The sequence below is a fragment of the Rutidosis leptorrhynchoides genome, chromosome 1, assembly GCF_046630445.1.
Source record: "Rutidosis leptorrhynchoides isolate AG116_Rl617_1_P2 chromosome 1, CSIRO_AGI_Rlap_v1, whole genome shotgun sequence".
Lineage (NCBI taxonomy): Eukaryota > Viridiplantae > Streptophyta > Magnoliopsida > Asterales > Asteraceae > Rutidosis > Rutidosis leptorrhynchoides.
In genome coordinates, this window is record NC_092333.1 from 30,524,903 (window position 1) to 30,541,790 (window position 16,888).

Consider the following 16,888-nt stretch of genomic DNA (forward strand, 5'->3'; position numbering starts at 1 on the left):
GAAGTCTTTCAAAAGTGTATAAATACATATTAAAACACTACATGTATATACATTTTAACTGAGTCGTTAAGTCATCGTTAGTCGTTACATGTAAATGTTGTTTTGAAACCTTTAGGTTAACGATCTTGTTAAATGTTGTTAACCCAATGTTTATAATATCAAAAGAGATTTTAAATTATTATATTATCATGATATTATGATGTACGAAAATCTCTTAATATGATATATATACATTAAATGTCGTTACAACGATAATCGTTACATATATGTCTCGTTTCAAAATCATTAAGTTAGTAGTCTTGTTTTTACATATGTAGTTCATTGTTAATATACTTAATGATATGTTTAATTATCATAATATAATGTTAACTATATATATAACCATATATATATGTCATCATATAGTTTTTACAAGTTTTAACGTTCGTGAATCACCGGTCAACTTGGGTGGTCAATTGTCTATATGAAACCTATTTCAGTTAATCAAGTCTTAACAAGTTTGATTGCTTAACATGTTGGAAACATTTAATCATGTAAATATCAATCTCAATTAATATATATAAACATGGAAAAGTTCGGGTCACTGCACATATAAAGTTCATCGGGGTTGGAATCGGGTTTCTCTATTTTTATACCTTTTCCCTTATTATTTTCTTTCTCTTTATTAAATTGGGTCGAGATAATTTCTATAACATCATCGGAATCCTCATCGGGATCCGATTCATCGGAAAATTGGTAATCTTCCCAATATTTTGCTTCCTCGGCGGAAACACCATTGACCATTATTAACTTTGGTCCGTTGGTTGAGGATTTCCTTTTATTTAATCGATTTACTATAGGTATCAATATTTCTTCCTCCGGAACCTCTTCTTCTTCTGGTTCCTCCTCTTCCGATTCCTCCTCTCCCGGTTTCTCCTCTTCCGGTTCCTCCTCTTCCGGTTCCTCTTCGGGAATTTGTGAATCTTCCCAAAATATATTCGACTCTTCATTATTATTAGGTGAATCAATGGGATTTGTACTAGAGGTAGACATCTATCACACAATATCAAACATGTTAAGAGATTAATATATCACATAATATTTACATGTTAATAATATATAGTTTCCAACAAAAAAATGTTAAGCAATCGTTTTTGAAGAAAAACACGGTCGAAGTCCAAACTCACTAATGCATCCTAACAAACTCGGTAAGACACACTAATGTAATTTTCTGGTTCTCTATGACCAACGCTCTGATACCAACTGAAATGTCCCGTTCATATTGATTATAAACTTTCCATATTAATTGATTTCGTTGCGAGGTTTTGATCTCTATATGAGACGTTTTTCAAAGACTGCATTCATTTTTAAAACAACCATAACCTTTATTTTATCGATAAAGGTTTAAAAAAAAGCATTACGTAGATTATCAAATAATGATAATCTAAAATATACCGTTTACACACGACCATTACATAATGGTTTACAATAAGAATATATTACATAAAAAATAAGTTTCTTGAATGCAGTTTTTACATAATATCATACAAGCATGGACTCCAAATCTTGTCCTTATTTTAATATGCAACAGCGGAAGCTCTTAATAATCACCTGAGAATAAACATGCTTAAAAAGTCAACAAAAATGTTGGTGAGTTATAGGTTTAACCTATATATTATCAAATCATAATAATAGACCACAAGATTTCATATTTCAATATACATCCCATATATAGATATAAAATTCATTCATATGGTGAACACCTGGTAACCGACATTAACAAGATGCATATAAGAATATCCCCTATCATTCCGGAAAATCCTTCGGACATGATAAAAACGAATTCGAAGTACTAAAGCATCCGGTACTTTGGATGGGATTCGTTAGGCCCAATAGATCTATCTTTAGGATTCGCGTCAATTAGTAGATCGGTTTACTAATTCTTAGGTTACCAAGCAAAAGGGGCATATTCGGCTTCGATCATTCACCCATATAATGTAGTTTCATTTACTTGTGTCTATTTCGTAAAACATTTATAAAACTGCATGTATTCTCATCCCAAAAATATTAGATTTTAAAAGTGGGACTATAACTCACTTTCACAGATTTTTACTTCGTCGGGAAGTAAGACTTGGCCACTGGTCGATTCACGAACCTATAACAAATATGTACATATATATCAAAGTATGTTCAAAAATATATTTACAACATTTTTAATATGTTTTAATGTTTTAAGTTTATTAAGTCAGCTGTCCTCGTTAGTAACCTACAACTAGTTGTCCACAATTAGATATACAGAAATAAATCGATATATATTATCTTGAATCAATCTACGACCCAGTGTATACACGTATCAGGCTAGATCACAACTCAAAGTATATATATTTTTGGAATCAACCTCAACCCTGTATAGCTAACTCCAACATTACTGCATATAGAGTGTCTATGGTTGTTTCAAATAATATATATAGATGGGTCGATATGATATGTCAAAATATTTGCATACGTGTCTATGATATCTCAAGATTACATAATATATTAGAATATACGTATAATACAATATAAGTTAGCTGGGATATGATTTGTATAGAATTGTTACAATATTTCCCTTAGCTACAACAATAAAAAAATATACAATCTTGTTTTACCCATAACTTCTTCGTTTTAAATCCGTTTTGAGTGTTTCAAGTTGCTATGGTTTCATATTGAACTTAATTTTATGAATCTAAACAGAAAAAGAATAAGTTTATAGTCGGAAATACAGGTTACACGTCATTTTTGTAAAGGTAGTCATTTCAGTCGAAAGAACGACGTCTAGATGACCATTTTGGAAAACATACTTCCACTTTGAGTTTAACCATGATTTTTGGATATAGTTTCATGTTCATAAGAAAAAACATTTTACCAGAAGAACAAATTTTAAATCAAAGTTTATCATAGTTTTTAATTAACTAACCAAAACAGCCCGCGGTGTTACTACGACGGCGTATATCTGGTTTTACGGTGTTTTTCGTATTTTTTGGTTTTAAATCATTAAGTTAGCATATCATATAGATATAGAACATGTGTTTAGTTGATTTTAAAAGTCAAGTTAGAAGGATTAACTTTTGTTTGCGAACAAGTTTAGAATTAACTAAACTATGTTCTAGTGATTTCAAGTTTAAACCTTCGAATAAGGTAGTTTTATATATATGAATCGAATGATGTTATGAACATCATTACTACCTCTGGTTTTGTGGATAAACCTACTGGAAATGAGAAAAATAGATCTAGCTTCAAAGGATCCTTGGATGGTTTGAAAGTTCTTGAAGCAGAATCATGACACGAAAACAAGTTCAAGTAAGATTTCCACTCGAAATAAGATTGTTATAGTTATAGAAATTGAATAAAAGTTTGAATATGAGTATTACTTTGTATTAGAAAGATATCTTACTGTAAATAAGAAAGATTTCTTGAGGTTGGATGATCACTTTACAAGATTGGAAGTAAGCTAGAAAACTTGGAAGTATTCTTGATTTTATGAAACTAGAACTTATAGAATTTATGAAGAACACTTAGAACTTGAAGATAGAACTTGAGAGAGATCAATTAGATGAAGAAAATTGAAGAATGAAAGTGTTTGTAGGTGTTTTTGGTTGTTGGTATATGGATTAGATATAAAGGATGTGTAATTTTGTTTACTTGTAAATAAGTCATGAATGATTACTAATATTTTTGTAATTTTATGAGATATTTCATGCTAGTTGCCAAATGATGGTTCCCACATGTATTAGGTGACTCACATGAGCTGCTAAAAGCTGATCATTAGAGTGTATATACCAATAGTACATACATCTAAAAGCTGTGTATTGTACGAGTACAAATACGGGTGCATACGAGTAGAATTGTTGATGAAACTTGAACGAGGATGTAATTGAAAGCATTTTTGTTAAGTAGAAGTATTTTGATAAGTGTCTTGAAGTCTTTCAAAAGTGTATGAATACATATTAAATCACTACATGTATATACATTTTAACTGAGTCGTTAACTCATCGTTAGTCATTACATGTAAATGTTGATTTGAAACCTTTAAGTTAACGATCTTGTTAAATGTTGTTAACCCAATGTTTATTATATCTAATGAGATGTTAAATTATTATATTATCATGATATTATGATATATTAATATATCTTAATATGATATATATACATTTAAATGTCGTTACAACGATAATCGTTACATATATGTCTCGTTTCGAAATCCTTAAGTTAGTAGTCTTGTTTTTACATATGTAGTTCATTGTTAATACACATAATGACATGTTTACATATCATTTATCATGATTAAACATAGTGTATCAATATCTTAATATGATTCATATGTATTTAGTAAGACGTTGTTATAACGATAATCGTTATATATATCGTTTCGAGTTTCTTAATTCAATAAACTCAATTTTATGTATATAACTCATTGTTAAAATACCTAATGAGATACTTACTTATCATAATATCATGTTAACTATATATATATAATCATATATATGTCATCATATAGTTTTTACAAGTTTTAACGTTCGTGAATCACCAGTCAACTTGGGTGGTCAAATGTCTATATGAAACCTATTTCAATTAATCAAGTCATAACAAGTTTGATTGCTTAACATGTTGGAAACACTTAATCATGTAAATATTAATTTCATTTAATATATATAAACATGAAAAAATTCGGGTCACTACACTCAAAAATTTAGCATATCACATTTTTGACACATTTCTATCTATAAATCACAACAATAATTGTTTGATAAACTCAATTAATTTTGCATGATTATTTTAGTCACTCGTAATGAACGGGCTCTAAAACCTAAGTAGTTGTGTATAAAAATACTCCGTAATTATAAGAATAGGGAAAATTAGTCCAGGAACTTGTGACTTTTCATTCAAGGCGTGCATGCATCTAACCTATTTTTTTCGTCATATAGAAATATATTCTTGATCAAGAAAAATGATGTTTTAGTTGATTAATTAATCATTACGATTACGATTTGATTAATAATAAGAAAGTTAATCGGAATTCATAACCATTTCAAGAAGACCGTAGTTTGAAAAGGTTAGCGGTTTTTTTGTGACTAATTTCTAGCTTTAGTAAAGGCAAAAAAACTTATCCACACGTAAGCTTTAAAAATATTAAAAACTACGGAGTAATAAATTAAAGCATATGTCATTTATCTGTTTTCACATGTAGATACATGTACATGCAATTTCATATGATGGGAAATGTTTTATAACGTAAGTGGATTATGACAACTGCTTTAAAATTTACGATTGATTACTTTAAGTCTATCATCCTCAAGGTTACATTAGGATTATCAGGACCACAGACTGTCTTATTCTAAACATCGACAACACATATGAACGATAATCTTAAGTGCCGTCTTTTATTGTTATCAAAGTAATTAGACATTAGTAATACTAGTAGTATAGTATGGTACTCCGTATTATATTGTTTAAGGATGCCGGGTCCAACTAGACACATGTCATGTTATCCTGTTTGTGCACTTGTCATTTACTATATAGATGTATGTATGTATGTATGTATAAGTTCATTGCAACGTACCATTAAATGTTAATGTATCATCCTAAAGGGAATTCATGTCATTGAAAGGTGACTGATTTAAAATAGTCTCTATAAATATGATAGAAACATATATATTGTTTTTAGTTAACCATATTCAACCTGCCACAAACCAATAGCAAGCTTGATGATCAACTGATAAGTACGCGGTGGTTGTGCACATCCACATCGGTGGTCACCCACTGCACTAAGAAGACAGTTAACGTGTAGATGCCCTGCTTCGTTTGCTATAAAATAATTTTAGCACCACAAAATGGCACTTGCCAATTGTGTAACAGATATGTGTAAATGAGTTAGAGTTACTTATGAGTCAATCGAGCTCGACTTGTTAGAAATTCGATTTGAGTTGGACTTAATTAAACGAACCCAAGCTTAATTTAAAGATCGATTACCAAACGAGCTTGAGGTTCTCATTTCGAGTCCAAAAAAGTTTGCGAGCCTAAACAAAATTTTCATTTATATACATTAATTAATATTTTGTGTCTCAAAAAATGTATATATAATACAATAGTTAATATCTCTTATAAAGTATGATATAATATAAAAAGTAAATCGTATTATATATGATGAAAAAATAAGCAATATTAAAATTAAGTAAAAATATATATTAAATAATAATATTATTAAATAAACGAGTCGTGTTCGAGTCGAACTCGAGGTTACTTAAATTCGGAGGAGTTAAGTTCGAGCTTTATATGCTAGGCTCGAAGAGCTCGAACTCAAGGTCGATCAGCAAATTCTAAAGAGCCGAGCTCGAATTTGGCAGAGCTCGAGCTCGACTCGACTCGTTTACACCCCTACCTAGCAGTATGAGAAGATTTCTTCAACAAGAAGGTTGATAGTTTAAACATGACTTAAAGCAGTTAGTTGTATATGTTAGTATTTGTGGTCATCATTACACATATATACCATGTGTGTTAAATTGTAGGTTTGTCATTTTAAAAAATAATTTATACTATCACATAAATCTCTAAAATGATGATGTCATAAATAAATAAATATTATTTAAGTTTAAAAAAATTCAAAAAAAAAAAAAAAAAAAACTAAGTCCCACATGATGACGTCATTAAAATAATTAATTTCATTTAAGAAAAATATTAACATGTTAATTGTATAGTATATGAAGCATTATGTACAACCTTATAATAAAATACTCCATGACCATATGTACAATATTTAAAACATTATATACAATCTTATGGTAAACCCATGACGATATGTACAAATTTTAAATTTTTTAAGCACTTCCATGACGATATGTACAATATTTGAAGCATTATGTACATCCTTATAATAAAACACTTCCATGACGATATGTACAAACTTTAAAACAAATTGTACAATATTTTACAAATCACTCCATGAACACATGTACAAATTTTTAAGTATATTGTACAACCATTATATAATAATTATTTTTTAATTTTTGAAAAAATTTCAATAGGCATTTGTTATGAATAATAATTATTATTAGAAATATAAATACTCATTTTTAAAGCAAACTTTATAATTATAATTATAATTATAATTATTATTCAAATATGGAAGCTCTTTACGGAATTAATTACGTTAGATATGTATGCGAAATACATGTCTCAATAAAAGGTTGTAATGTAGGCTTTTATAAAATAAAAATAGTAATTGTGATCAAAATTGGAAGATGGTGGTGAGAGAATAAATGTAGTTCATTTATTCTGACCAAATTAATTATATTAATATTTTTGTAAAAACAAGACAAGTTTTTTAGTCGAAATCTTTGATTTCGCAGTTCATTAAACTAAATAACTTTAGTTTTTACATCCACTTAATATTTAAAATATATCATTAAACTGTTTCGTTTAAATAAACTCATAATTTTACGAGTCATTTTATTTAAAAGGACACCTTAATATAATCTATCTATAGGATAGGATGCATGTTTATTACTCCTTAGACCGTACATCAATAATAATTGTTCACTTGATTTATATTTGCCATAATTGTTCGTTTACAAAATATAGTACGAGAAATAATAATAATAATAATAATAATAATAATAATAATAATAATAATAATAATAATAATAATAATAATAATAATAATAGTAAGGGTACGGCTTTATACCCTTAGAGAATTGAATAGAATAACAACCATATATATACAATTTTTTTTAAGGCGAAGCAAGAATATATTGATAAAAAACCTTCATTAAAATAATTAAGGTTGAAGTGTACAAAACATTACAGAGGCAACAAGCCTAAAGGAAATGAAAGCTAGTCATGAACATAAGTCGTGAACTCTAAACAGAAAGCTAAACATTGCAAGATCATAGCCTATTGTAATAACAGAGATGGGTTTATATCCCAAACATATGAGTGTAAACTATGACATAGATTGAGATTTATCGCCCAAAGGAACACTTTTAACTTGATGTTTCTCACAATCACCGACCGGCACGTGTATTTACCATTGAAGATGTAATCGTTTCTAGCAACCCAAATAGCCCACAAAGTAGCGGGACCGATCATTCTCCAAAATCTCTTGTCATTGATACCCATTCCATAATACCAATCGAACGAAAACTCATTAACCGTGACCGGCAAAACCCAACAAAGATTCCACCATTGAAACAAATCGGACCAAATTTTATAGGACCAAGAACAATGCATTAACAAGTGTTCAATAGACTCGACATCAACAAGACACCAAACACATACCGTTGATTGAGTATCCAGAAGGATATATCTTCGAACCAAAACGTCTCTAACCGGAATGCCTTTCTTGAGAGTTAGCCAATGAAATAAAGCGATTTTTGATGGAACTTTGTTATTCCACACAACAACAGGCCAATTGGGAATAACGTTATTAGATGAAACCATAATGATCCGAATTGCTTCTGCAACAGTGTATTCCCCATGTAAACCTCTTGGCCAAACTACCATATCAACTTCATTTTCATACACCTTAAAACTTGCAAGAAGCGTATGAATTTCTAAAGCTTTTAAATGATCATAAAGAAGAAGAGGCTGAGGAAGCATAAGATCCCAACCCGTTTGAGAAAAAAGAGGTGAACAAGGTAACCGAAACTGATTAACAGTGCCAAATTTGTTACAACAGACAAGGTATATAGATGGGAATTCATCTTTAAGACACTGATTACCGACCCACGTATCATGCCAAAAGGAAACGTTCTCGCCATTCCCTAATTTCCATCTCCATTCATTCGGACCCAAAATACCAATCAACGAATCATTTTTTTAAGGTTAACAATCTCTTTCCAAATAGACGATAATTGAGAAGAACGTAAGGAAGAAACATTGTTCAAGAGTTTACCTCAAAATGAAGGGCCAAATGAGGAGACAACGATTGATTTTCAAAGTTGTTGTTTGTTTGAGTTCATCAGAGCCCACCATTTTGCTAGCATGGTTAGATTTTTTATACGAAGAGGAGTAATACCCAAACCTCCCATTTCAATGGGAAGACATACCGAATCCCATTTAACGAGACTTGTTTTCTTTTTTAGACAATCGCCACCCCACAGGAAGTTCCTCTGATACCTTTCTAACCGTTTAATGATGCCAACCGGAGCTTTGTAAATAGACATATAATGAAGAGGGAGATTAGAAATAACCTCTTTCACCAAAACTAACCGACCACCAAAAGAGAGGCACCGACCTTTTCAACCCACAAGCTTTCTTTTGAACTTATTAACAATAGATTCCAACATTTTCAACCTTTCTCTAGAAATACCGATTGGAATGCCCAAGTATTCTAAAGGAAAAGCCCCTACTTTACAATTAAAAATAGCCAAAATGAAATCATGTCTTCTCTTGAGATGTGGATACCATAAAGAGTTGTTTTAACCAAATTCATTTCCAACCCCGAAGCTTGGAAGAACAAATGCAAAATGCTTTTGATTCTATTCAACTCAATAATTGAAGGTTGTGCAAAAATAATTGTATCGTCCGCAAATTGAGAGTGATTGATACACAAATCTTGATTAAATTGGCACCCTTTTAGTAAACCATTGTCTAGATCGTTCGAAAGTAATTTACTCAAAATTTTCGCAACAATAATGAACAAAAACGAGGATAACGGATCCCCTTGACTCAAACCCTGATGCATAACACCCTCCCTAGATGGAGAGCCATTCAATAGGACCGAGAAATTGATATGGGAAATACAAGTTTTGATCCATAAAATAAATTTTGAAACGAAACCCATATTTAAAAGAACCTGTAGCAAGAATTCATGAGAAACACAATCGTAGGCTTTAGAAAAGTCGATTTTTAAAAGAAGGATCGGTTTTTTCTTTTTCTTAGCCATGTGTACCACCTCATTAACAACTATAACACCATCCATTAACAATCTTGACGGGACGAACCCGTTTTGGCTTTCACTAATGATAGAAGGAATAGCTAACTTTAGACGGTTAGCTAAGGTTTTCGCTATAATCTTGTAAGGAGCGTTTAATAGGGTAATGGGTCTTAAATGCTCAATACATCTAGCTGAGTTAGATTTGGGAATCAAAACGATGAACGGAGAATTGAAACCTTTTGGGAAGGAAGGATTATCATAGAATTGAGAGAACATATCCATAATAATATCTTCTAACCAAAACCAACTTTTTTGAAAAAACCGCATAGTAAACCCATCCGGACCCAGAGTTTTATTACCATCAAAGTATTTAACCACCCTTTCAATTTCAGCAGGTGTAAATTGGGCTTCCAGCAGAATGTTCTGGTGAGCCGAAACCTTTGCAAGATTAAGAGAGGCCCAATCAAATACGGTGTCTGCAAGTAAACATGAAACTGACCTGCAAAACATTTTTTCAAAATAAACGACAGTGTGTTCTTTAACAACTTCAGGCCTATCTTCCCAAACGTCTTGAATCTGCATTCCCGATATATAAGAAGATTGTTGCCTTATTTTTGAAACGAGATGGAAAAATCTTGTATTTTTATCACCAAGTCTTAACCATTGAAACCTAGAATGGAGCCTTCGTTTAGATTCGGCTTGAATTGAAATCTTCTTTTTGGATTTTTTGAACGCTGCTAAATCTGCCAATTCAACAGAAGATAATAAACGAAAACGAAACAAATTTTTTAGCCTTTTAATTTCAGAGTCACATATCTGGAATTCCAGTTTATCTTGTGAGAATTGTTGAGCATTTCAAACCTTTAGATCAGCTTTCAATAAGCGGGATTTTTTACCAATTACAAAAGCAGCCCAACAGTCTACTGAATAAGCAGCCCATTTGGTCATACACATATCTAGGAAAACATGCTTCTGAAACCAACTATTGTTAAAACGAAACGGTTTTGGACCCCAAGATTTTAGGATTTTCCCCCATACGATCGGTTTGTGATTAAAACATTCAGGGCTGCCCGCAATCAAAACAGAATCGGGCCAAGAATCAACCCAACAAGCGTTTAACAGAACACAGTCGATTCTGGACATTTTTACCTAAAGGACCTTCCCATGTAAACTCTTCATTATTTAGATGTTGATCAAACAGAGAAGCTTTTGAAATAAACTCATTAAAACCGTTAATGCAACTCCAATCTATAGTTTCTCGAAATCGTTCTTCAGGGCAACACACTGAATTGAAATCACCTAGAAAACAAATAGGTCCCGGCCATCTACTAGCTATAGTATACAATTGATCCCACACTAATATTTTACACAATACATTATGAGGTGCGTAAACATTAACAATTAGAACAATCTGATTAGAAGGAATATACCTTAAGACAGTGGCGATCCAATACCTGCAAGATCAGTGATCTTTTAATGTAAAAAAATCTTCTCTCCAAATGGATAACAATCCACCTTACCTTCCTTCGGATTTAATTTGGATAAAATCAAAAGAATAGTGCTTCCAAACTTCGTTTAAAATTATTTGTGAGACTTCTTTCACCTTGGTTTCTTGGATCGCTAGAAATTATATTTGAAACTTGTTAGCAAAAGCACCCGCCATACGACCTCTTGATCTATTCTCAAAGCCGCGGGTGTTCCATGAGGCAATTCTCATGGTTTGGGAGTATTGGCAGTAGCGTGCTCTTCTGCCATATTTTTCATGAGTTCACCAAACTTAACCATCTCTTCTTTATAAATAAGCTTTTTTTGCCCCGATTAAGTGACCTTTCGATACCGATTTGTTTGGTTTTGAAGATTGGCCTACCACGTAAGCTATTTCACTGGCAGTATAAACATATTTGAGGATTTAGGATCCTCATCTGACCAGTGGACTGTGTGTGAGGTAGATGAATTACCACCTATTTTAGGGACTGAATATTCAACCTGGTTATTTTGGGTCAACCTTTTGTTACGGATTTTATCACAAGAATCTTTGCAATTTTCACCTATGCATTGTTCTTCAATTGGAACTTGAGACTTAATCTTTGAAACGGGGCTGGAAGAAGGAATGTATGCTTTATTCTTCAAAGGTTTGAATTTGGCAGATGTGTCTTTTTTGTTTTGAACAGGAGATGAATTAAGGTTTGTAGTTTTGGAAGAAAGGGTAGGAAAATCATTTTGGTTTAGTGAAAATTGAAATGTCCCGTTCTTATTGATTAAAAACGTTCCATATTAATTGATTTCGTTGCGAGGTTTTGACCTCTATATGAGACGTTTTTCAAAGACTGCATTCATTTTTAAAACAAACCATAACCTTTATTTCATAAATAAAGGTTTAAAAAGCTTTACGTAGATTATCAAATAATGATAATCTAAAATATCCTGTTTACACACGACCATTACATAATAGTTTACAATACAAATATGTTACATCGAAATCAGTTTCTTGAATGCAGTTTTTACACAATATCATACAAACATGGACTCCAAATCTTGTCCTTATTTTAGTATGCAACAGCGGAAGCTCTTAGTATTCACCTGAGAATAAACATGCTTTAAACGTCAACAAAAATGTTAGTGAGTTATAGGTTTAACCTATATATATCAAATCGTAACAATAGACCACAAGATTTCATATTTCAATACACATCCCATACATAGAGATAAAAATCATTCATATGGTGAACACCTGGTAACCGACATTAACAAGATGCATATATATAAGAATATCCCCATCATTCCGGGACACCCTTCGGATATGATATAAATTTCGAAGTACTAAAGCATCCGGTACTTTGGATGGGGTTTGTTAGGCCCAATAGATATATCTTTAGGATTCGCGTCAATTAGGGTGTATGTTCCCTAATTCTTAGATTACCAGACTTAATAAAAAGGGGCATATTCGATTTCGATAATTCAACCATAGAATGTAGTTTCACGTACTTGTGTCTATTTTGTAAATCATTTATAAAACCTGCATGTATTCTCATCCCAAAAATATTAGATTTTAAAAGTGGGACTATAACTCACTTTCACAGATTTTTACTTCGTCGGGAAGTAAGACTTGGCCACTGGTTGATTCACGAACCTATAACAATATATACATATATATCAAAGTATGTTTAAAATATATTTACAACACTTTTAATATATTTTGATGTTTTAAGTTTATTAAGTCAGCTGTCCTCGTTAGTAACCTACAACTAGTTGTCCACAGTTAGATGTACAGAAATAAATCGATAAATATTATCTTGAATCAATCCACGACCCAGTGTATACGTATCTCAGTATTGATCACAACTTAAACTATATATATTTTGGAATCAACCTCAACCCTGTATAGCTAACTCCAACATTCACATATAGAGTGTCTATGGTTGTTCCGAAATATATATAGATGTGTCGACATGATAGGTTGAAACATTGTATACGTGTCTATGGTATCTCAAGATTACATAATATACAATACAAGTTGATTAAGTTATGGTTGGAATAGATTTGTTACCAATTTTCACGTAGCTAAAATGAGAAAAATTATCCAATCTTGTTTTACCCATAACTTCTTCATTTTAAATCCATTTTGAGTGAATCAACTTGCTATGGTTTCATATTGAACTCTATTTTATGAATCTAAACAGAAAAATTATAGGTTTATAGTCGGAAAAATAAGTTACAAGTCATTTTTGTAAAGGTAGTCATTTCAGTCGAAAGAACGACGTCTAGATGACCATTTTAGAAAACATACTTCCACTTTGAGTTTAACCATAATTTTTGGATATAGTTTCATGTTCATAATAAAAATCATTTTCTCAGAATAACAACTTTTAAATCAAAGTTTATCATAGTTTTTAATTAACTAACCCAAAACAGCCCGCGGTGTTACTACGACGGCGTAAATCCGGTTTTACGGTGTTTTTCGTGTTTCCAGGTTTTAAATCATTAAGTTAGCATATCATATAGATATAGAACATGTGTGTAGTTAATTTTAAAAGTCAAGTTAGAAGGATTAACTTTTTTTTTGCGAACAAGTTTAGAATTAACTAAACTATGTTCTAGTGATTACGAGTTTAAACCTTCGAATAAGATAGTTTTATATATATGAATCGAATGATGTTATGAACATCATTACTACCTCAAGTTTAGTAGGTAAACCTACTGGAAGTGAAAAGAAATGATCTAGCTTCAAAGGATCTTGGATGGCTTGAAAGTTCTTGAAGTAGGATCATGACACAAAAACAAGTTCAAGTAAGATTTTTACTCGAATTAAGATAGTTTATAGTTATAGAAATTGAATCAAAGTTTGAATATGAATATTACCTTGAATAAGAAAGATAACCTACTATATATAACAAAGGTTTCTTGATCTTAGATGATTACTTGGAATGGATTAGAAAGCTTGGAAGTAAATTAGTAAACTTGAAGGGATTTTTGAAGTGTTCTTGAAGTGTTCTTCCTATGATGATTATAGCTTGATTCTTGAAGTGATTTTTGATGAAGATGATGATTAACTACTGGAAAAATACGTTCATAATAGTGTGTGTGTGTTGAGAGAGAATTAGAAAGAGAATTGGAAGTGAAATGGAGTGAATGATGAGTGGTAATTGGTGAGTGGTGAGTGGGGTTAAAAGGAGTTCTAGTTAGTTGACTAGCTCATGGTAGAAGTTAAAATTGATTAGTCATACATGACATAATCAAGAGTGGAATCCCATGCTAGTTCCTATTGGTATATACCCATAGTAAGTACGTTTTGAAGCTGTGTATAATACGGGTAAGAATACGACTAGAATTCTTGATGAAAGAAAAGAATGGGAAAGTAACTGTAACCATTTTCGTTAAGTATGAGTGTTTTGATATATGTCTTAAAGTCTTCCAAAAGTATTTTAATACATCTAAATACACTACATGTATATACATTTTAACTGAGTCGTTAAGTCATCGTTAGTCGTTACATGTAAGTGTTGTTTTGAAACCTTTAAGTTAACGATCTCAATTAATGTTGTTAACCCATTGTTTATTATATCTAATGAGATGTTAAATTATTATATTATCATGATATTATGATATATTAATATATCTTAATATGATATATATATACATTTAAATGTCGTTACAACGATAATCGTTACATATATGTCTCGTTTCGAAATCCTTAAGTTAGTAGTCTTGTTTATATGTATATAACTCATTGTTAATATACTTATGGAGATACTTACTTATCATAATCTCATGTTAACCATATGTATATAAATATATATATCGTCATGTCGTTTTTACAAGTTTTAACGTTCGTGAATCGCCGGTCAACTTGGGTGGTCAATTGTCTATATGAAACATATTTCAATTAATCAAGTCTTAACAAGTTTGATTGCTTAACATGTTGGAAACATTTAATCATGTAAATATCAATCTCAATTAATATATATATAAACATGGAAAAGTTCGGGTCACTACAAAAATGACTCCTTATGGGGAAAGGATATATTATCTGCATCTTGCCCATACCTATTGTCCTTTTTATCTTTCCCATTTGATGTAAAAATTGAATTTTTGATCCCATCCACTATTTCCTTTTGAGTTTTGACTGCACTAGTTACCTTTTCTAACGAATAATGAATACCTTTAGAGTTGTTACCGTTGCCAAAAGATTTAGTTGGAGTAGCATAGTTTAAATCCTCCTCCCCAACGATAATTTCGCCTTCTTCCGGTGGATTTTTCGGCGAGTTAAGATTAGAATCCGGACAAACAATGATCCGATTCATGGCTCTATTTTGTTCTTCAACAGCCTTGAGAGTACGCTATAACACATGATTGTACTCTTCTATAATATCCTCTGACAAAATCTCAACTTCATCCTGAAGATGAAGTTCTTCAACCCACAATTTACATCTAAATTGATTAGAGACATTAGCATAAGCATAAGTTTTGATAGGACATGGATCACAAACTTCAACTAAAGCAAAGAGTGTATTTGATTGTTCAGCCCGCTGAGACTTTGTGTCTATTTGAATAACCTTTTCAAATTCTTTAACAACTTCAATTGTGCAATCTGACGAAAAACATTCAAAAGGGATTCCTTTGATTGCTAACTTTGTGAATCTTGAGAATTTGTTTCTTCTTTGGTTCATTGGAATGACTTCAACAAATTCAACAACATTCATAGTAGGACCCATAGTCATCCTATGGAAACTCTCGGCATTGGCACATTAAACAACATAAGCGAATAAACCCCAAACAGAAACAGAGCGAATTGCAATATTAAGGCTTTTCAACCATTTAAACAATTTCAGAGCTTTCATAGGCTCTTTGTCAATAATGATAGCAGTAAAATCTAAGTTTTCGTTGTGATCATTGTTATATGAAAGATTTATATTTACCGAATTGAATCCACCGGTTAACGGTTCATCTTCTTTCCCACCTTGGACTACCATATCTTTTTTTGGCGAATCCCACATAGATCTTTCTACCATTTAAAATTTTACCATTCATACGAGCCACCACTTTTGAAGCTTGAATTGTATTAGCGAATTTCACAAAAGCAAAACTACGATCTTGTTTCCAAGATAGGCCCTGTATTTGACCATAATTCTTCAGAGTGCTTTTGATGACAACAGGATTGGTATAGCATGATAAAGCACCCAAAAAAATTGCTGATTTAGGGGGATAGAAGGCGTGATTGTTGCTAGGTTGTAAGGTTTTGTGATTGTTGAATTGGGGATTTTGATTAGGTAGTGAGGTTTTGTGATTGTTTGAATTGGGGGTTTTGATTTGGCTTGACAGGAATTGAGTTTGGATAAGATGGCTTGAAGGTTTAAGAGAGAAAAGGAGACATTTTGTTAACTTGCGATTTTTTTTATTTATTGTGACCATATATAATTAATAGAGGTGCGTTCAAATAAGAACGTTCTCATTTTACATATTTGTGAGCACAAATCTAGACCACACATTTAGTTTAGA

General features: G+C 31.5%; 1 protein-coding gene across 1 annotated transcript; it reads right to left on the bottom strand.

Annotated features, from left to right (window-relative positions):
* Positions 1-5,683: 5,683 nt before the first annotated feature.
* Positions 5,684-15,693, bottom strand: LOC139854496 (uncharacterized). The gene is made up of 6 exons (XM_071843817.1): positions 15,437-15,693; positions 11,042-11,346; positions 9,421-10,635; positions 9,063-9,250; positions 8,043-8,661; positions 5,684-5,823 (listed from the first exon to the last, which is right to left on the bottom strand). The coding sequence occupies exons 1-6, from the start codon at positions 15,691-15,693 to the stop codon at positions 5,684-5,686; spliced, it is 2,724 nt and encodes a 907-aa protein (XP_071699918.1).
* Positions 15,694-16,888: the final 1,195 nt, after the last annotated feature.